Here is a 23,185-nt window from a genome sequence, read left to right on the forward strand (position 1 = left end):
CCACTTTATCAATTTGCCACTTTTTACAAAATGTGAACATGGCAGCTAGCTGAATTGATGTGTCGCTGGCCATATGTATTCTGGTGGCCCATATGACCCTAAAATAATGTCACCATATTTTAGGGTATTTTTGTATTCATAAATTTATATATATATGTACTGATTTTTGGGTCTTCATTGGCTGTGAGGCATAATCATCAACAACAAAAGAAATAAATGCTTAAAAAAGACCACTCTGTGTGTAATATATGAGTTTTACATTTTTAACTGAATTACTGAAATAAAGTACATTTTTAATGACATTCTATAATTTTATGGGGATTTTTTGTGATAATGGTATTCAGTTGTCAGGGATATTATTTAGTATGATACACGCAATATATATTTTTAAATTTGGGTTGATATTAAATTATTTTTTGTAATAAATGCGATCCTATAAAACAACTCAGTTATTTAATGTAATGAAAATGAGACTTTTACTGTATCTGAAAGTTTGAGGAGGTAGCTTAACGGAAAGTGAGACTTTTATTTTGAAGCTGGAGCGTCATTGGGTGTACAGGAAGGCGTGCAGCCTGCGGCGCGAGTATGCAGGAATATAATAATAATAATTAAATAGATATTAAAGCCTGTTTAGTTTAGGGCTCCGTGTGTCAGTTGGTTGGTTATAATGGTGGGGTTTTAATCTGTATTAATCCGTGTTGAGCGGCTGAGAAGCGGCGGAATGTGGATCCTTCAGCCTGCAGAATCAGAGCCAGGTAGCTGAGAGTTCTGCTGTGGTTTCTGAGACCGAACACCGTAGATCCACCTTAAATTCAGTGTTTTTTAAATTATTTTAACATTTTCTGCATTGTAGATTTATACTAATGTCATCCAAACCATATAGAGACTTTATTTAGTTAACAGAAAAGTGTTAAACAAAACAGAATATGTTTTATATTTTATATTCTTCAAAGTTTTAGATTCTACTTTTGCTTAGATGACAGCTTTAACTTACACATCTTGTACAGGATTTTCTCAGTCAGTTTTATGAGGTAGAGTCACCTGAAATTTCAGGCTTTCAGTTAACAGCTGTGCTGAACTCATCAAGAGTTAATTACTTGAATTTCTTGTCTCTTAATAAAGTGTTTGAGAGCATCAGTTAAAGTAAAGTAGTGAAGAGGTAGAGTTACAGGTATACAGTGAATAGTGAATGTTTGAGTTATAATCCCTGTTCTGGTAAGAACTACTCAACTAAAAAAAGGAAAAACATACTTTAAGAAGAAATTTCAACTTTGATAATGTCCTGAAGTGCAGTCACTGCAAAGACTATTAAAAACTTTATGATGAAACTGGCACTCATCAGGGACACCTCAGGAAATGAAGAGTAAGAGTAAGAGTTTCATCTGTTGTCCAGGATAAGTTTATCAGAGTTTCCAGCCTCAGAAACCACAAATTAACAGTTTCTGCTTCTTCACAGAGTATTTTGGTTTGTTTAACACTTTTAACTTACTACATGATTCATTATGTGTCCAATTTCTTTAGGCCCTTTCAGTCCAAATTAGATTTTATTGTAAAAAAAATATATTTGAATTTTTAATATTCTATGAAAAATGCAAAAAAAAAAAAAAAAGGCATTGGACGCATTGGTGTGAAGGTTCTACTACAATTAAGAATATAATTTTTGTTCCGAGTTTTCTTTTCTCTGCAGTTTATTTACTACATTTATTCACATTCAGCTAAAGCCACTTTGCTCACCAATGCCTGTTCACCAAATCTTGGCTTGAATATCTAGGGACGTTCTACTTACTCCCCGGTAAAGAGTATGTAGTGGGTCGGAAGAACTGTGACATCCTCTTGGCCAATGACCAGTCCATCAGCCGTGTCCACGCCCAGCTTACAGTCGCTGACCAGGTGAGAAGGAGCATCTTTATGAATATTATATATATATTTTTTTTCCACCCTAAAACTTACACTTAAAGGAGTTCCTTTAGGACAATGCACATTTAAAGCCTATTTTGGCAGTGTGGGCAGTGTGCCAAGTCCTGCTGGAAAATGAAATCCGCATCTTCATAAAAGTTGTCAGTAGCAGAGGGAAGCTGTAAGATATGAAGTGCTGTAAGATTTTGTGGGAAAACAAAACTGCACTGACTTTAGGCTTGATAATAAAACACAGTGAATCAACACAGCAGATGACATGAATCTCCTAATAAATAGATACATTTTAGGCTTTTAGATTTTACATTTATGATGTCATTGCTCAGCATAGTCCCTCAACAGACTGCAAGCACAAGCTTTTCCAGCAGATGGCGCTCTTCTCCTTTAAGTGTTTTGTGTGTATATATGTGTGTATGTCTGAGAGATGAACCTGATGTGTTTTGTGTTTATGCTGTTTGTGCAGACGGTCACGCTAAAGGACAGCTCTAAATATGGCACTTTTGTTAATGATGAGCAGCTCACGACCAACTCCACCAAGACTGTGCATGATGGTGACCGCCTCACTTTTGGGGTCTTCCAGAGCAAGTTCAGGTGTGTGCTCCTGGCTCTTCATTAGCATGCATGCTTTTGTTTAGGACTGGATGATATGAGGAAAAAATTTATAGTTTTAGTATCACGATATAGTTTTTCATGTCGGACAATATTGATATTTAAAGCAATATAAATCAAATCACTTTCTGTCACAATTAAAGATGTAATTTTTATAGTTTTTTCATTCATTAAAAAAGTCTAGTTGTGTCTCTAGTATGAATAAATTGCATGTAAGCAGTTTTTTTTGGGGAAAAAAAAAGTGCTCCAGTGATCCGTTATAACAATAGTCATATGTTACTTTACAACATGTGTAATAATGCCCTGCTAAGTGCAATTCAGACACTGACCTAGTCTTAAAGTCTCTGTACAACTCAAAATCCACCGGAGATCCTATTCAAACCTATAGTTACTTAAACACAGAGGTGGGTAGTCCAGGTCCAGAAGGTAAAAATAAAATTATTTTTACTTTTTAACTAGTGTAAACAGAACTGTTTTAAACATACACCTACATCTCAATTGTACTTGGCTGGTGGTGTTCCTCTATAGACAAATTCTAACCATTTGTTCCTTAGCTCTGAATTACTGGGTGAAGTATATAAACACTGATTTGTTATTCGCACAAATAACACAGGAACAAATTTGCCATGCTGTTCCTAGCACTGTTAATTAGCTCCTATGTTACGAGACCTGATCAGCTGCCTGTTTTTAGCTCTGCCTGTGGGCGGTCGCGAGCCAATCCCATCCAGCCTATTTCAGCCACATGATTGGTTCAGCATGGCACTATTCCTATTCCTATTCTCATTGGCTGTTTCTGTTGTCTGTCAGAAACATTCCCAGAATTAGTTCGAAGTTTCATCGACTGTGTCTTAAATTTCAATTGAAGGAAAGTTATTTTGTGATAATTATCGTTATCATTTTATCGCACAGCGCTACTTTTATATGTGTCTGATTTCATCAGTGTGTTTAAGCTCACTGTTCTGTTGCTCTGTTCTGTTCTGGTTTCTCTTTAAGACTGAAGCTGAACTCTATGGTGGTCTGTTCATCCTGTGTTGATAATGAGGGGAAGGCTGCGCTCTCCAAGGCTGTGCAGTCTGTCGGGGGAAGACTGGTCAACTCCTGGTCACCAGACTGCACTCACCTTGTCATGCCCACTGTGAAGGTCACCATTAAGGTCAGAGAGGATTGTGACTTTTGGCCTGTTTGTATTCAGTACTGATAAGAGTTTTAATTTTAAGAGTTTGGTACAAATTAGAATCAAAACTTCCCATAATTATAAAGAGCGTTAGGAGGAATACAGGTGCATCAAAAAAAATTAACTCAAAGTAGCACTTGGTTTTCAAAAAAATCTAAATAAAATAAAAATCTGAAAAATGTGACTGAAAAGTTCAATTCAGCCCTCTGTACTCTAAAAAAAACCCTAAATAAAATCCAGTACATAATTGCAAATCCTCAGTAACATCGCTCATCACCCTGAACACACCGTCCTCACTGTGAAACATGGTGGTGGCAGCATCATGCTGTGGGAATGGAATAGAAAAGCTGGTCAGATTTGACGGAAGAGTGGATGGAGATCCATTTTCTTGAGACTGGGAAGGAGATTCACCTTCCGGCAAGACGATGACCCTAAACATACAGCCAGAGCTACAGAGCTACAGTGGAATGGGTTCGATTTAAAGAATTTTAATGTGTTAAAATGATCCAATCAGAGTCCAAACTGACTTAAATCTCATTGATCTTCTGTGGAGAGACATGAAAACTGCTGTTCACAGATGCTCTCCGTCCAATCTGACTGAGCTTGAGCTCATTCTATTCTATTCAATTAAAGACCATTTAATACCACTGATACAATATAAACATAATGCAGTTGCACCTGTTTAAAGAGCAGTGAACGACTGATAATTAAGAATGTTCAGATATTGAAGTGGATTGAATGTTTTAATCACAGATAAGATCATTTATGAGAAATTCAGATCCATCAAAAAGTATTAACTTCAGTAATTAAGGCCTGATAAGTGCAGGCAAGAAATGCACTGTGAGAAATCCATTGTGAGAAATGCGCTGTAGATTTAAAACCGTATAAACCGCTCTGATGGAAACTGTGTTGATGTTCTCTGTGTGCAGACGATCTGTGCCCTGCTGTGCTGTCGACCCATAGTGAAAGCAGAGTTCTTCACTGAGCTCTCTCGAGCTGTGCAGCGCAAAGAAAAAGTCCTCCCTGCAGCCCAGAAGTAAGAGCTCCAAATTTTGAAGGCCTGCATGTGTTTTTATATTTAAAAATATATTTGGGGGGGAAAAAAGAGGCTTTACAAAATAATTCCTAACAAAAAAAAAAAATTGTCTAAAAGAATTCTTGCATATCGTCGCTGTCCAATAAAAAACACTTATCTCCAAAACAGCAACTTTACAGGAGAGAGAAAAAACATGTAAACTTTCAATGGAAGTCAATGTAAAAAGAGTTTATTTCAGGTCATTTTGAAGAGTTTCTATTGGTCCGTTCATCAAGAAATCTTGCCGCAGTGTAAGGGACAGTTTGTCTGTTCAAATTATGTAGGAAACAGAAAATCGACAAAAATGGAGACACGTGTTTTTCAAAGGACAGAGACTATATGTATATTCTTGAAAGGTCACATTCTATCGTTTTTTTTTTTTCTCTTTCATTTTAAAATGTCTAGTTGTGGTCTCTAGCATGAATCAATGCCATGCGAGCTGTTTTGTGTGAAAAATAATTGCTCCAGGGATCCGTAAACATAAACGTATCTCCTCTGATTGGCTAATAGCACTGCGACACCAGGAGGCAGCGAGATGAAAACAGTTAGAAACGTTTTAAAATAAAGACATTTTTACACTAAGAACAGTCTTCGCAATGTTATATGTTACTTTAAAACATGTGTAATAATGCCCTGCTAAGTGCAGTTCAGCCTATATTGACGTCTTAGAGTCTCCGTAAAACGCCAAATCCACCGGAGATCCTATTTAAACCTATAGATACTCACACACAGAGGTGGGTAGTTCAGGTCCAGAAAGTAAAAATCCAGGGTGGATTTTTACTTTGAACTAGTGTAAACAGAACTGTTCTAAACATACACACCACATCTTAATTTTACTTCGCTGGTGGTGTTTTCATTCCATCGTTTTTTCATTCATTTTAAAATGTCTAGTTGTGGTTTCTAGTATGAATGAATGGCTTTCTATTTAGCCCTGCTTTATTTAACTGAATTCACATTCATTCCAGAAACGGTCTCTGCTTGAACTCTGCTGTGTTTTCTCTCTTCTGTGTTGTTCAGCTTTAAGCCGGAGATTGATGAGCCCAGTCTGACTAAGCAGGACGTGGATCTGGATCCTCGGCCTGAGAGAAAGTCTCTCTTCAGGGACAAAACCTTTGTCTTCCTCAACGTCAAACAGGCAAGAGCTTTTTCTTTTTAGATTGACCAGACAAACTGCGTAACCTAACCTAGATATGCAAGTAAAAATGGATTTCCTGAAGGTAGAAAGTGAAAAATTCAACATTTCTTTTTTTATATATATATTTAATGTTTGTTCATATTAATAAACAATAATATGTTTTTGGGATATCCTTAATAGGATCACGTGTTCGTAATTCAGGGTCAATCAGGGTCAATAATTCTCATAGGATCGGAATCAGGTGGAAAAGGTCCAGATTACCGATTTATATATATGTGTGTGTAATGTATAATGTGTGTGTGTATATATATATATATATAATTTGAAAGCACTTAAAAATGTTGAGTTTCTTTGATTTTACCAAATTGAAAACCTCTGGAATATAATCAAGAAGAAGATGGATGATCACAAACCAACAAACCACCAAACTGAACTGCTTGAATTTTTGCACCAGGAGTAAAGCAGCATAAAGTTATCCAAAAGCAGTGTGTAAGACTGGTGGAGGAGAGAGAACATGATGCCAAGGTGCATGAAAAAAACTGTGATTAAAAACCAAAATCAGGGTTATTCCTCCAAATATTGATTTCTGAACTTTAAAAAAAAACTCTTTATGAATATGAACTTGTTGTTTTCTTTGCATTATTTGAGGTCTGAAAGCTCTGCATCGCTTTTTTTTTTTTTTTTTTTCGTTATTTCAGCCATTTCTCATTTTCTGCAAATAAATGCTCTAAATTACAATATTTTTATTTGGAATTTGGGAGAAATGTTGTTTGTAGTTTGTAGAATAAAACAACGATGTTTAACATTTTACTTAAACATATAGCTATAAATAGCAAAACCAGAGAAAGTGGTCTCTTTTTTTTTTCCAGAAATATATATATATATATATATATCCTAATCAGACTGTAATGTTTAGCTCTTACCCTCACTCCTCTCACACACTCATATATTTTATTGTGTATGGACTTAGTGACTCATTAAAGCCAGTTCTTTATATCAGTATCTGCTTTGTTATCCTGTCCAGCGTCTGTCCAGCCCAGCCCATGTTTTATTTTCCATTCGGTAGTGGATGCAGATCCTGCGTCAGGCTGTGGTGAGTCAGTCAGTCAGTCAGTCAGTCAGTGGTGAAAATGATGGCGTGCACTATATTTACTGCACTGCTCTGAGAACCGTGAGCCTCCCCAGGGTTCACCTCAACCCCGAGAGAGAAGAATGCGGCTGATTGAGTAAAAAAAAAACGATGGCGAGCGCGTATGAAATGCTTTTAATTCAGAGGGAACACCCTCACACTCCAGATATTAAGTTATATAAGTTGTTTTCACTCAGGAAATAATGATAGCCTCTTCGCTTGTAGTAATCAGAGATTGAGTGTTTACCGTATGCATTTACAATATGCACGTATTCCTGTTTTAAATAACTAAAAGGCTGTGTTTTCCATCAAATAGCTTTTTTGTCAGTACACTGCCTTCTACTTAACAGTGCAGGAGGTTTTTCTTCTGTTCTTGTTCGTTTCCTGGTTATATTTAGAGCTGATTCCCTGCGGATTAGATTTCTGCAGATTTTGGTGCAATTCTAATTATGGAATTACTTCAGCAGTGCAACTATTTTCGTCATAAAGTTACCTCAATAGTGCTATACTAATCATAGCTTTACTTCAGCGGTTTAGCTCAAATAAAAGGATAGTTATATTTGAGAGTTGGGTCATATGCTGTTTAACAGATAATTTAACAGTGTAAATGCACTTTTTAGACACTTTTAGACGCTTATAAACAGTAAAGCTTGACTATTCTACTATTTTTGGTTCCACTTTGGGTTCGCTTATCCAGCTTATTTGCTGTTTTTGTCTGTTTGTGTTTTTCAGATGAAACGTTTAAGTCAGGCCATCACTTGTGGAGGTGGGGTGACCCAGCTGTTAGAGGAGGGGTCTCTGCCTCTGCCGCTGCTGCAGTCCACTGGAACTTGTGTTATTGATGTGGGAGCAGGAGCTTCACAAGCACTCGTACCTCCTGCCACCAAGAAATGGGTGGACTCTGTGGGCCAGGTTTTACACAGGTACTGAGTCAATGCCTCACTGGTATAATTGGCAAATTGATAAACAAAATTATGCAAAAAAAAAAAAAAAATATATATATATATATATATCAGAGTACATTAGTTTCTGAATGATTTTGACGAATACTTGTAGCATTCGTTCTTTCGATATTTTTTTAAATTGAGATTTATTGAGTTTTTCGATATATATATCGCGATATTAAACAATGCTGGGCCCATGACGTCACCATCCCCGCCCTCACCTGCGATCTGTCTCGCGTCCGGACCATGAGCTGAGTCAGCGCAGAGCTCACCTCAAAACCTGAGAAAAACAGCAAAACAACAAAACAACAGTAATCGGCCCTTTAATCAGGCATTTAAACAGGTTTTTAAAAGGTAAATAATAAGCGTATGTTTTTCTGGGATTAAAAGCGTGAATTCATTTGTAACTAGAAATATCTGTGCTGCTAAACTGTGCTCACGTTTACACGTGCTCACGTTTACAAGCACGTGCCCAACCATGTGGATGGAGGCCATGCGTGCAGTTACCTCCACTTCTCAGGCAGCAGCAGCCTGTCACTCACACAGATACAGAGACAGAGCTCTGTATCTACTACTTCTTGTGTTAAGAATCGAAACAACGCAACATGACGTGTTTGATTGAATTGCCTTACGTGACATCACATCGATGACAACGCTTAAATGATGTAATATAAAATTGCAGTGTAAATTTTTCCTTATATGGAGCAGCCCTATGTACATACATTATATTATTTTATATGTACATACATTCAAATTTCTTTTCATTTTCTTCATGCTGTTTCCTTTTCATGATTTATTGATCAATGGAAATGTTCAAAAATTTATTGATTTCTATTAAAAGGTAAGAAGAAAAAAAAAACCACTATGTTGTCTAGTTGCCATTGTGGAGATACAAGGTTTTTCCATGACAGTGACGACATGAACATTATGGTGTTTTGTGCAGCTCTGCTGGAGTGTTTTGATGGTGTTTGATATCTGTCTGTGTGAGAGTTTAGTGCTCTGCTGGAACAGCTCTGTTTTTCTGTTGCCAGGGCCGGAGTGTAATACTGCAAGCCTGCCTGAGTCAGCCAATCTATTTATTCTCTCTCTCTCTCTCTCTCTCTCTCTCTCTCTCTCTCTTTTTTCTTTCGCTCCCTCGTTTTTTGTCTCTGTAACAGAAATGGTCTACGCTTCATCGCAGAGTCTGAGATTGGATTGGCTGCCATCTATGTCAGTAATCAGACCTACTGTAATCCCTGTGCCTCTCCGGACTCTGGTGGGATATAACGCATACAAACATACATACAGATACATACAATATATGTATGTTGCTCATTTTAAAATACCAAACACTTATAATTTATTTGGTTCCATTTGTAGCAGAACAGCAAATTACTTTATAATGTTTATTCGCAACTTAGCATTTTAATAGATCAACAACATCACTTTTTGTATATACAACTTTCAAAAAAACATGAGAGATAAAATAAAAAAGAGTAAAATGAACATTGATGTTTTGTTCTATAAACTACAGACAACATTTCTCTCAATTTCCAAATAAAAATATTGTCATTTAGAGCATTTATTAGCAGAAAATGAAGAAATGACTGAAATATAAAAAAAAAAGATGAGCTTTACGATCTCAAGTAATGCAAAGAAAACAAGTTCATATTCATAAAGTTTTAAAGTTCAGAAATATATCAATATTTGCTGGAATAATCCTGTTTTTTTAATCAGTTTTTGATCTCCTCCACCAGTCTTACACACTGCTTTTGGATAACTTTATGCTGCTTTACTCCTGGTGCAAAAATTAATTCAAGCAGTTCAGTTTGGTGGTTTGATGGCTTGTGATCATCCATCTTCCTCTTGATTATATTCCAGAGCTGTATATTAATTTGTTTCTAATTTTAATCCGATTTTCTCCCCAATATACAAGGCTAATTACCCAACCCACTCATTAGGACTCCCCCTGTTACTAGTGATGCCCCAGTTCCTTCACATGGGCATTTTAACCACCTTCTTCAAATCCCAACAAAGATTTAAGAAGAAGTCCTGGAAGATTCTGGGCTTCAGTTCAGGACTTCTTCTGAAACCAACCAGTTTTTTTTAGAGGATGTGCTGAAAAGTTGAGGTCTATTGAAGGAACTTTGGTTTGGTGTGAACAAATATGTTATTACCATCAACAAACGAATCTTACTAAAGAACAAGTTTAGTTTGTCTACAAAGAACAAGTTTAATTGGTGTTCTGTTTTGTTTTGCAGAGTCTGTAAGAGCAAGGCCAGCCATTGCTGCATCAACCCTTTCCCAGAATGCAACAGTGGATGAGACTGTACTAGCTGGAGCCTCGCAGAACATCACAGCATATGTGGTCAACACTGAACCCTCTCAGGGTCTAGACAGGTAAGTTTAGTCACATAGTGTTTCTGAAGTTTAGGCATGTTTTTGATATTCTCATATACTTTTGTCTGGCACCTGCTTGATTCTTCTGGAAAAAAAACTGTAGTTATAGGTAGTTTTACAGTTCATATTTGAACTTTGCTGTGAGGGTTTGATTGCATTCAGCCACATGAGCATCAGTGAGGTCAGGCACTGATATTAAAAAGTTAAATGTCAAAAAACAAATCAGTGCATCCTTTTTTAATATCCCGCTGCATGTTTTGAAGCATCCTATTCTATTGGCAGTACTTTTCTGTTTTATTCTATGAGATTCTGTAGAGCATTGGGTGCATCTTAAAACACCTGCATGTCTTGATATATTTGGGTTTGCTTTATTAATTATCAAAGTCATTAATTATATTAATTATTAGGAGCCTGTTGTTTTTTTTTCTTCTTCTTCTTTTTTCTTTTTCTTTTTTTCTGGTGGAAATGATGGTGAATCCCAAACCATAAGCCACCAAAAGGTTAGGCGTAGGATGCATGAAATTTTGCACCCAAGTAAAATTACTCCAGTTTGCCTGATGGTGGTGCTATAGAGCAGCACTATGCCTTTTGGCCAATATCTTGTGAAATATGGCTTAATAACTTTGATTAATATCTTATTCCATCAAGTTTTCTGCATCAATGACTCAGGCTGTTCTTTGCTTCGCCCATAAACACAAATTTTAGAACAAGTCCTAGGTTTCTGTAAATATTCCAACAATATATGCATCATTCAATTGTCACCGACAATTGCCGCTTGCGGCTATATTTATTATTATTATTATCATCCTATGTATTACCTAAACACAAACTAAAGTACAAGCATTTTTCTCAGACAGTTAATGACCCTTTTTTCCTTTTGCAGGATGGATGTAGGTGGGCCCACAGCTGTGGGAGAGACCCCAGAGAAACGCTCTGAACAGGCAAAGCCACTGAGGGCAACACGTCCGCCATCAACCTCATTCAGAAAACCGCCACCAACCATGCAGCCTCCGGCCCCCCGCTCCCCTCCAGAGCCTAAATCATCACTGAGCTCCACTGAGGAGGTGAAGGAGAAGACGAAGGGAGAATCAGCACCTCCTGAGAGACTCTCAGCCCCTCTGAAAAACTCCAGCTCCTCCCTTAAAAAATCCCCCCAGAAACAGTCGTCCCTCACAAGCTTCTTCCAGCCTGCCAGCAAAAAGAGGCAAGTCTCTGTAATCACAGGCCAGCACACGTCTAAATCTTTAAAATAGGGCTGTATTTTATATACAGATGGTATGGTTATCCAAAAGCAGTGTGTAAGACTGGTGAAGGAGAACATGATGCCAAGATGCATGAAAAAAACTGTGATTAAAAAACAGGGTTATTCCACCAAATATTGATTTCTGAACTCTAAAACTTTTTGCATTATTTGAGGTCTGAAAGCTCTGCATCTTTTTTTGTTTTTTCCAGCCATTTCTCATTTTCTGCAAGTAAATGCTCTAAATGACAATATTTTTATTTATATTTATATTATATTGTCTGCAGTTTTTAGAATAAAATGACATCGTTCATTTTACTCAAACATAAACCTATAAATAGCAGCGACTCGGTTCTGATAAATCGACGTCACCCTAGGAGTGATGAGGGGAAAGAGCGCCATCTACTGTACCCACCCAGAGAGAGCAAGGACCATTGTGCTCTCTGAGGGCTTCGGCAGCTGATGGCAAGCTGCATGACCGGGATTCGAACCAACAATCTCCAATAGTGGCATAGTGGCAGCGCTTTAGACTGATGTACCATTCTGGGCCCATAGTAGATAGTATTTAATGGGAAATAGGACGGTGTGAATTTTTACTTTTTATACAAACAGCAAAAATGTATAACCTGCACCCTAAAATAATATCAATTTCGGGGAATTTTAGGGAATTTTTGCAATAACATTATTCAAAAATGTTCGCGATATTATTGCATATGTTACAATATGGTCATTTTGATCAATAAAATGACAATAAATTATATTCATTTAATATCCCTAAAATTTGGTTAGGGTCTAATAGCTTTGTGTCTTTCTTCAGGCCACGTGAAGGCAGTGCAGATTCCCAGCTTTCTGAAGCGAAGCTCTCCAGACGAGAGGAGGAGGATGAGGAGAACCAGAAGAAGCAAATTTCGTCCACCAGCCGGACTCCTATAAACTCACAAACAGGCCAAAAGCTCCAGAGTGGCTCCAGCCAGCGCTCTGATTTCAGTGCCAGTCTGGGTTTGGGCTTTGGACTCGGCAGTGGTGACCCTGTTCCCGATCAGAACTTAGATTCCAGTCTTCTCTCGAACAGTAAGAAGAGGAAGGAACCAGTGAAAGACTCTGTGGAGCCTGCGGACAATTTAGATTTAGATGTTTCACTAGAGGAGCTCGAGTCCCTCATGTCTGAGGACATGGACGAACCCGTGCAGGCGGTGGCCAGTAAGAAACAGCGTTTGGATCGAGGAGAGAACAGCACAGCCAGTAAACGAGAGGACACTTCATCCAGCAACCAGAAAAAGCTAAGTCTAGACAGGAGGAGTCAGAACCTGGAGCATCGGGACTCTGAGAAGAAGCTACAGGAATCCAGGAGAATGACTGATTTGGAGAAGGATGAGGGACGTTCAGTGCAGAAGAAGGATAGATATGAGTCTGAAGATGTTAAAGATGAGGAAGTGTCCTTTGTTGTGGTGAGTGTAGCCTATTATTTCTCTAATTTAGGGCTGTATTATAATTTGATTTAAATAAAAATAATAAGTTTCTTTGATTTTACCAAATTGAAAACATCTGGAATATAATCAAGAAATTTTTATATGAACTGCTTGAATTTATGTACCAGGAGTAAAGCAGCATAAAGTTATCCAAAAGCAGTGTGTAAGACTGGTGGAGGAGAACATGATGCCAAGATGCATGAAAAAAAAAAAACTGTGATTAAAAACTAACCAGGGTTATTCCACCAAATATTGATTTCTAAACGTTTAAAACTTTATGAATATGAACTTGTTGTTTTCTTTGCTTTATTATTTGAGGTCTGAAAGCTCTGCATCTTTTTATTGTTATTTCAGCCATTTCTAATTTTCTGCAAATAAATGCTCTAAATTTAAATATTTTTATTTGGAATTTGGGAGAAATGTTGTCTGTAGTTTATAGAATAAAACAACGATGTTCATTTTATTCAAACATAGACCTATAAATAGCAAAATCAGAGCAAAATCATTTTTGTTCCAGAGCTGTGTATGTAAAATTCGATCGTTTTCCTCAATAAATAAATGTCTTATTTGGTTAAGTGGGTTATTTTTTGAAAATCTGATGTTTAAGGTGATATTTATTTAGAAATGTGGACGAATCAAATCAAACATGGAAACCTACTCTATCGAACAAGCAACCTTGCTTGGAAAACTGTTAGCATTGTGGCTAACATTCTCCAAGCAGTAGCTTTCTACTTGCACGCGTGTCCTGCACACCATTGTTGTTCAGTGTTCTCCTATTGGTTGACTCATGAACATTTACATTAGCATATTGTGAGAGAGGCCTTCAGTTGCTTAGAAGTTACCAACAAGCGTTCTGTTTAAAAGCATTTATAGATGTAATTTTTGTTGTAGTTTATCCATCACACATTGCGAGGCTTTACACTAAAGATATCTTATTTATATTTAGGAATCTAAGGCGAATCAGAATGGCTTCATCAAAGACAACACAGTGGCGCCCAAGCAGGAACCCAAGGTGAGATTTTCTTAAGCAGGTATCATATTTAACACAGGATTCGATACACTAAACTGATGTTTTTGTTTTAAAAATAATACATTTATTTTTTTTCTTGTTGAAGGTTTCAAGCTCTGTATCTGCATCTGAGAATGACGCTGATCTTCCCCGGAAACTCCTGCAGGTTGAGTTTAAGTCCCTGACTGTGAGCGCCCCCTCAAGGCCAAAGCCTGGTCCTCTACAGAGCCGTGATCTGAATGGGAAGAACTTCAAACGCTTCCGCAAGGTCAGGGATCCGGTTATTCTGTTTTAAGAGTTTACTTCTTTTATTGTTGATGATTATGAAGCTCACAGCCAATGAAAACCCAAAAAATCAGTGTATCAGAAAATTAGAATATTATATAAGAAGACCAATTGGTACTTTTGGCAGTACTGTGGACAGTGTGCCAATTCCTGCTGGAAAATGAAATCTTTCGCATCTCCATAAAAGTTGTCAGTAGAAGAGGGAAGCTGTAAGATATGAAGTGCTGTAAGATTTTGTGGGAAAACAAAACTGCACTGACTTTAGAATTGATAATAAAACACAGTGGATCAACACCAGCAGATGACAGACATGACTCTCCAAACCATCACTGATCATCAGTAAATTTTACATTTTATTTATAAAAAAATCAAGGGAGCAGAGTCTGGAGGAAGAGTGGAGAGACACACAGTCCAAACTGCTCGAGGTCTAGTGTGAAGTTTCCACCAATCAGTGATGGTTTAGAGGAGAGTCATGTCTGCTATCTGCTGGTGTTGATCCACTGTGTTTTATTATCAAGTCTAAAGTCAGTGCAGTTTTGTTTTCCCACAAAATCTTACAGCACTTCATATCTTACAGCTTCCCTCTGCTACTGACAACTTTTATGAAGATGCGGATTTCATTTTCCAGCAGGACTTGACACACTGCCCACACTGCCAATTTGCCTACAGTTTGTAGAATGACTCAAATAAACTCCTGTATGTACAATATATGTTGGTTAGGTACCCGTACCTGGGCTTGAGGGCTTGCCCAACATCATCGGTGGCTCAGATCTGGTGGCTCACAACCGCAGCAAAAGCTCTGAACTGGAGGAGTGGCTGAGAGATGCAGCAGAGGTGAGGGAGAGGATGTAGGAGGATGAAGGATGTAATGAAAAATGTTGAATAATAAAGGGTAGAATTTTGTCCAACAAAGATTAGTTTTCATGCAGTTGTTCATATATAGATATTAACTGTGTGTGTGTGTGTATACAGCTCTGGGGGAAAAAATAAGAGACCACTTTAAAAATGATGAGTTTCTTTGATTTTAGCAAATTGAAAACCTCTGGAATATAATCAAGAGGAAGATGGATGATCCCAAACCATCAAACCACCAAACTGAACTGCTTGAATTTTTGCACCAGGAGTAAAGCAGCATAAAGTTATCCAAAAGCAGTGTGTAAGACTGGTGGAGGAGAGAGAACATGATGCCAAGACGCATGAAAAAAAACTGTGATTAAAAAACACCAGGGTTATTCCACCAAAAATTAATTTCTGAACTCTTAAAACTTTAAGAGTTCTGCATCTTTTTTTTTATTATTATTTCAGCCATTTTTCATTTGCTGTAAATAAATGCTCTAATTGACAATATTTTTATTTGAAATTTGGTAGAAAAGTTGTTTGTAGTTTATAGAATAAAACAAAACATTTTTTTTTTCTCAAACATAAACCTATAAATAACAAAATCAGAGAAACTGATTCAGAAACTGAAGTGCTCTCTGACTTGTTTCCAGAGCTGTACATAAATACACGCATTAAGAGGGGATGCACGCATTTTTTTTATTAATCTCTATCTAACATTCTTATCAATTTCTTTCAGGAGGAGAAACGACAGGAGCAAGAGGAAACTCTTGGAGACGATCTGTTCAGGTATGAACTCATGAGCCCCCTTTTTTTTTTTTTTTTTTTTTTTTTTTTTTTTTTTTTTTTTAAACATGCATTCAATTTTTATAGCCACTTGATCACACATTATGAATACATATATATACAGTGTCGGCTAAATTCTGTGTCCTTAAAGAGCCCCTTACTCATCCACAGTCAGCAAAGCACCACTGTGCACACACACACACGCATATATACAGTCACGCATGCCAGGCCCAGCCGACTTCACAAACACTGTGTACGCCACCCGCCGCCCCTTGACCTCAGCAAATCAAAGGGGCTCATCCAGAGACAATAAGCTGTCACAGCTCACTGAGGGACCAAAGCCCGGGAGACTGCTGTTTTTGTTGGGGTACAGTGCAGCAGTAAAGCCCGGCTCAGACACTGGGATGCCGTGACGCACAGAGCTAGGAGAGGAGGAAGAGTAACTGGAAACTGTAGGACAACACCCACATCCACACCCATACCCACACCCATACTAGGGGTGGGCAATATTATATCGTATACAATATATCGTGACACAGAAATATCGTGATATTAAAAATCCATATCGTGATAATAGAGCTGTTCTGTCTTAAAAGTAGTCTATTATTTACTGTGAAGCTTTAGGTGTATTTATTGTATAATTGTTTTACTTTGCAGTTTATATGCATGCACTAAATATTCTGCAATATTTTTTGCTGCAATATATTACTTTATGCTATATTATTTATTTTGCCACATTATGATTATACTGTTATACTATTATACTATATTCCTAAAATGAATGAATTATTTCTGTTTTCCTATATCAGCAAGTATATCGTTATCGCAGAAATACCCTGAAATTTCGTGATATTATTTTAGAGCCATATCGCCCACCCCTAATCCATACCCATATTCACACTCATACACTCAGCCGAGGTTCTGTTGCACACAGCTTTGGATCACTATCATGCCTGTCTTCTAGTTAGAGATGGGCGATTATGGCTAGAACAGAAAAAAAAATTGATTTTCAATTTTTTTATTATTAATTTTTTTCCCCTAATAAGTAAAAAAAAAAAATAGGTTTCCCCTTATTATTATTTTGATTTCACTTAAATTTCTCTTTTGTGGTTTAAGTGCGACCGGAAACAATGTTGTAGAAGAGATGAGATGGCAGACCATACCATTGTAAATAGTAAGAGCATACTGTAACTTTTTTTTATATTAAAAAGTATATATTTTGATATAATTTTATAATAAATACAGCTCTGTAAAAAAAACTTGAGAGCTTCTGAGTTTCTGAATCAGTTTCTCTGATTTTGCTATTTATAGGTTTATGTTTGAATAAAATGAACATTCCAAATAAAAATATTCAGTCATTTAGAGCATTTATTTACAGCAGAAAATGAAGAAGAAATGGCTGAAATAACGAAAAAAAGATGCAGAGCTTTCAGACCTCAAATAATGCAAAGAAAACAAGTTCTTATTCATATTCAAGTTTAAAGAGTTCAGAAATCAATATTTGGTGGAATAACCCTGGTTTGGTTTTTAGTCACAGTTTTTATGCACCTTGGCATCATGGTCTTCTCCACCAGTCTTACACAATGCTTTTGAATAACTGCAGGTTGTCAGTCTTTCTCTTGATTATATTCTAGTCCATCACTTTTACCTTCACCAAGTAATATATATATATAGCATGTTTCTCCTTTAAGAAATAGCATTTTGTCATATTTATTGTTAACGGGAACACTTTTTATACTGTTTTATACTCTTTCAAATCGACTCATAAAAGGGTAAATGTAGGATATGGCCCTTTTTAAATGCATTCGCCACAGCACTTATACTATATTATGTAAGTGTCATGATGTTTGAGCAGAGGACTGATGATTGGTGCTTTTATGAAAGCCACATGTACACTACTGCAGCACAGACTGTCTCCTGATAGAGAGAGAGAGAGAAAGATAAAGAGAGAGATAAAGAGAGATAGGTAGAGAGGATGGGAGAGAGGGAAGGCAGAGGGTTTGTTAAATAGTGAGAGAGGAGTTGTTGTTGCCTGGAGACGAAATCCAACTGGAGTGCAAGGGTTGCTTTAAAGTGCTGCCATTTCTCCTGCCTAAGCAGTGGACACACACACACACGCAAATACACACACACACACACACACACGCAAATACACACACACACAATTCAAGCTTGCCATCAGTCCACTACAAACTGTTTGAACTCTGAATCATGATGCTTAGCCAATCAAGCATAGAGAGGGAACATCACATGGCGAGAGAGACAAAAGTGCAGCTCAAACGGCTCGTCTCTCGTCCTCTCTCCTCCTCGTCTCGCTCCGCCCGTCCCCCCCCAGTCTCAGCGTCCCAGACGTATTTTATGGAAGGGAAGTTTGGTTTGATGAGTTTTAAACAATGCCTGACATTGGTATCAATTCAGATTTCCACATGGGAAATCAGGGGTGATGCCGTCATACAGCTGGAATGTTTACAGCTTGGTTGCGGAGCTCGGTTTTTATGCTGTTCGAACTCGAAGGCTGGAGTAGGGCTGCAGCACGACATATATCGTTTAAGCATCGTCATCGCGATGTGCACGCATGCGTGATAGTCACATTGCAGGACGTGCGATGTCACTTAAATTAAACACGTCAATTGCAGTTGCAACGTTTGCAATGATTCTTGACACAAGAAAAACAGTAGATACACAGCGCTGTCTCTGTGTCTGTGTGAGTGAGAGGCTGTTGCTGCCTGAGAAGTGTGGGGTGGTTGGGTACGTGCTTGTAAACATGGGCATGTGTCAAAAGCTGTGCACCTCAGTCCAGCACAGTTTTGCAGCACAGGTATTTCCAGTTACAGCTGAATTCACGCTTTTAATCCCAGAAAAAACTAAGCTATTAATTACTTTTTAAAAAGCTGTTTAAATGCCTGATTAAAGGGCCGATTACTGTTGTTTTGTTGTTTTGCTGTTTTCCTCAAGTTTTTGAGTTGAGCTCAGCGCTGAATCAGCTCTTGATTGGTCCAGATACGAGACAGCGCGTGGGAGGGGGCAGGGCTGGTGACGTCATGGGCCCTGCATTGTTTAATATCTCGATATATATTGCCAAAAAAACATTGGCAATGTATTTTTTTCCAGTATCGTGCAGCACTAGGCTGGAGATGTACTTGCTGTTTGTTAACTGTGTATATTTGCTTAAAAATGATGAGAACTGCCTCTTGTATCCTGCGTCTGTTTAGTGCATAGTTTGTGTGCATCCTCAACAATAGATGTGACTTATATGCAAGGTGCAGTTCACACCAAAAATATAGGGGGCAGTGCAGCACCCAGCAGCATCAATGTGGCTGGGGCCAGTTCAAGGCATCTGCCTATTGGATAGCGGGGTCATGCTAATCGTGCAATAGTGATGTAGCAATGAAATACCAATACCCGCGAGAGGAGGTGGTCTTGGTCCAGTTCCATACTTGCTCTGGTTCCGCCATGATTGTAGCATTCACTTCTTACAGACCCACAATTTTGTTCAGTACGTGAACATCTGTGACACTTGTCGCATTGAAAACACTGTTGCTCCCAGTCTTTTCCACTGTGTTATAATATCACTGACAGTTGGCTGTGGACTATTTAGTAGTGAGTAGTGAAATTTCACGACAGGACTGTGAGAAACTGCTGTTCAGGTGCTGTTTAAACTGATTAATTACCCAGATAATTATCTACCATAGCTTTAAACAAATGCTAAGCTGTTTTGTACGCCGTATGTGCAGCATTCACTGCTTGGAACTTCTCAATTCTATGATTTGAAGATATTTCTAGCCTAAAACTGTGTGTTGTGTTGGTTTTTGTTTGTCTGCAGGTACAATCCAAAGCCCTCCAGAAGAAGATGAGCCGAATGAAATCAGGAAGCCATGTTTAGCATGATCCTACAGTTGTGTTCTACAGTTTCCATCCTGCAAGTCTTGCTTGGTTATAACGTTTATCTGATGTTTGCGTTCTAAAGTTCTGAACGTACTCTTAAAATTCACTTAAAAATAACTGTGTCATGGAATAACCGCTTTTAGTTTTTGTGAAAGAGATGTGAGTTTGAAGAGCTTTTACATTCATTTTAAGAGCCTTTAAATGAAGAGAAGATTCCATATACTCTCACATCTATACTACATATATGAATGTTTTCTTATTATCTGTTTTGCTAAAGTTTTGCAAAAGCAACCATGATTTAAGAATAATTTAATGTGATGTGACACAATTAAATAAATATAAATAAACATTTAAAACAAAAAACAGACAATATATTTTATTTAGCATGTTCTCGTTGATTGGACTGGTACAGTAATAGACTAAGGGTGAATCCCATTTCTCCCCTTGGCCCTACCCCTTACCCCTACCCCTCTGTTTTGCGCGTGCACATCAAGGGGTAGGGGTGTCCCGATTCCTGTTAGGATGAAGTGGTAGGGGTAAGGGGTAGGGCTAGTTAGCCCTTCAAACGGAGATTTTCCAGACCCACACTTCGTACCGAGGGGTATGAGAATGACTGGCAAGATGGCGGAACAAGCGACCAAAGAAAGTATTTTCCATGTTAAAAATTACGATTAGCACTGTATTACCTTAGTTTATTGTGTAGTTTTGATGTTTTATGGCTGAATTCTTCGTAACAAGCATAAAAAGTTCGCTAGTAGTTCGTTTCGGTAGCTAGCTAGCTAGCTAACTTTCCCGTTCCACCTTAAATGGTGCAACAGAAGGCAGGCGCTACCGCATTTAAGGCGGAACGGAAAAAATAAATCAAATAAAAAATAATCAGAGCTAATTTCAGCTCCCCATCACAGAGGAATTAAGGAATGGACAATATTAATTAATTTCTGCACCTCCTGCCCCCTTTCTGTACACATACAATGCCCTAAAGTTAACTAGTTAACCAGCAGCTAGGCTACTGAACTTTAGCGCTCCACTGCTATCATCACATCAGCCCAGCAGGGTCACCTACACACCACCGCTAGTAGCCTGGTCATAAATCAGTGCTATTTATTTATGTATTTATTGTTCATTGACAAACGTCATTGTGATATACCAGTGATTCCTCTGTCACTGAGGACCCATATTCTTGCACATTATATTGTTTTTGTAACACATTACCTGCTCCAGGACCAGTGTTGGGAACCAGTGTGATATACAATTTCTAGTATATTATGGAGGCTATTTTCAATAAGATTCACCTTTCACCGGGTGCTTGAAGGGTTGTCCCAATTCCTAGGGGTAGGATTTTACCCCTTCCCCTTGTAACTCCGTTCCAAGGGGAAGGATTACACTCGAAAAGAAGGGGTAGGGGTAAGGGGTAGGGCCAAGGGGAGAAATGGGATTCACCCTAACAGTCTAATGACTGAATGTTTCTATTTTATATCAATACTTTTGTTTTGTTTGAGGGCAGCAGAACATTGTGGTTAGGAGCTCATGTTCTATAGCATTCAGAAACTTCTCTATTTTTAAGAGTATATTAACTGTGGTCACATGGTACATCAGATCATGGACTGTATCAAGCCTTTACTTTTTTTTTTTTTAACCTGGTAACATTCTGCATTGACTGTTCGAAAATATTTTACAGAAACACTATTTAAAATAAAAGTTTCAACACGCAATGTCTACAGAAACTTTTAGAGATTTTGAAATTTGTAAATGTTCTTCACACACTGTTCACACTCGTATATGAACGTGGTTCCTTCTAGAACTTCTAGAACTGCTGACAACTTTTATGGAGATGCGAAAGATTTCATTTTCCAGCAGGACTTGGCACACTGCCCACACTTCCAAAAGTACAAATTGGTCTTATATAATATTCAAATTTCTGAGACACTGATTTTTGAGTTTTTCATTGGCTTTCATTGGTAACTATTTGGTAACTATTTAATGATATTATTTTTTTTTTAGATGCACTAGTATAGAGTTCTTAGATTTCAAGCTTACAGGTTGCCATGTTTCCAATTGTAAATCACCATGTTTAAAGCTGATCAGTTTACAAATTACAAAACCTCATTGTTGAATCTTCTACAGTGTGTTTTGTATGGGTGTGGTAAGTGAATGGAAGCCAAAACATATTTTAAAGAGTTTTATTTGTCCATAATAAAAAATACTTTGTACAAAACACATATTAAAACCATTATGTGGCCATTATGTAGAGGCCACAAAAAAAAGTGTTATGGGGGATGGAGTGCTGCTACAGACTAGTAGCTCTCCAGCCCAGAGGGTTGTTGAACCCAATTGCAGAACAGTTGATCTCAAAGCAGGTAAAACCCAAGAAGAAAAAAAAAAAAAAATTAACACACAAATAAACCTGCTCTTCACGCGGGATCGAACCCGTGTCGTCAGGGTCGCGGTCCAATACACTACCGCTGCCCCGGCTAGTGAATTGGGACACCGCAAAAAATAAAAAATAAACGCCCTTATAAAGAGATAGGGAGCCCAAGAATGGGCGGAAACTAAAGTCAGAGAGAGAGAGGGACAGGGGAGGAATATAAACAAAAGCTCACCAGAGAAGCATTTTCATTACAGTTCAAACAACCTATTGCCGACCCCTGTTCTATAGCATCACGTTGCTTTATAGAAATGGCAATTTTGTTATATATTTTGGCACAAATCCTACTGTAATGTAACTTCTCAGCTGCTACATGCTTTACCTACTGCAGGGACAGATGCTGGAAGATTGAAGAAGTCGAGACTCACAGCAGAAGAAAGAATGGAAATTCAACATTAGTGTAAACAAAAATAGTTTAAAAAATTTGGCACAATGAAGAAGCGAAGAGAGGTTAAGACAAGATGTTCTTTAAGAGTTAAGAATGAATGGATTTGCTTGGGTATAACCATCGGAAAACAGTCAATGAAGCACTTTTTTGGCGGATTGGTTATTAAACTGTAGGTCAAAACAACATTAAAGGTACAATATGTCGTTTTTTTCATCTCTCCTACAGGCTAGTTTACAAACTACTTTTTTAAACTGCCCAGTAGCCACTTTGTAACAATATGCCACTATGTACTCTATGTTTTATCAGTCCTATTAAAAGGTAATATTCATTTTGGCTAACGTTAATTGTACAGGGATTTTGAAGAAAAATGCTTATTGTACCTTTAACTCTTAATGGCGCTAGACAAGGTATTTTGAAAGGTGCCACAGAAGAACCATACTTGGGATTGTAATATGATGTAATGAGATGTAGGTGTGAAAAACCATAATATCAGTATCAATAG

At 37.7% G+C, this 23,185-nt stretch overlaps 1 protein-coding gene across 1 annotated transcript; it reads left to right on the top strand.

Annotated features, from left to right (window-relative positions):
- Positions 1 to 531: 531 nt before the first annotated feature.
- nbn (nibrin) lies at positions 532 to 20,276 on the top strand. Its single transcript, XM_022674234.2, has 16 exons — positions 532 to 755; positions 1,772 to 1,890; positions 2,378 to 2,505; positions 3,517 to 3,676; positions 4,627 to 4,733; positions 5,790 to 5,907; positions 7,769 to 7,959; positions 9,138 to 9,235; positions 10,221 to 10,359; positions 11,243 to 11,563; positions 12,417 to 13,047; positions 14,015 to 14,080; positions 14,184 to 14,345; positions 15,083 to 15,196; positions 15,939 to 15,988; positions 19,809 to 20,276. Exons 1-16 carry the CDS (start codon positions 722 to 724, stop codon positions 19,837 to 19,839), a joined length of 2,469 nt encoding a protein of 822 aa, XP_022529955.2. The 5' UTR covers positions 532 to 721; the 3' UTR covers positions 19,840 to 20,276.
- Positions 20,277 to 23,185: the final 2,909 nt, after the last annotated feature.

This window comes from Astyanax mexicanus, chromosome 6 (genome assembly GCF_023375975.1).
Source record: "Astyanax mexicanus isolate ESR-SI-001 chromosome 6, AstMex3_surface, whole genome shotgun sequence".
Taxonomy (NCBI): Eukaryota; Metazoa; Chordata; class Actinopteri; order Characiformes; family Acestrorhamphidae; genus Astyanax; species Astyanax mexicanus.

Excerpts from the sequence above, each read along its gene's own strand:
- nbn (XM_022674234.2), top strand. The coding sequence starts at position 722 with ATGTGGATCCTTCAGCCTGCAGAATCAGAGCCAG. Across the intron at positions 7,960-9,137 it reads GTGGGCCAGGTTTTACACAG|AAATGGTCTACGCTTCATCG; the intron begins GTACTGAGTCAA and ends TCTCTGTAACAG. Across the intron at positions 14,081-14,183 it reads CGCCCAAGCAGGAACCCAAG|GTTTCAAGCTCTGTATCTGC; the intron begins GTGAGATTTTCT and ends TTCTTGTTGAAG.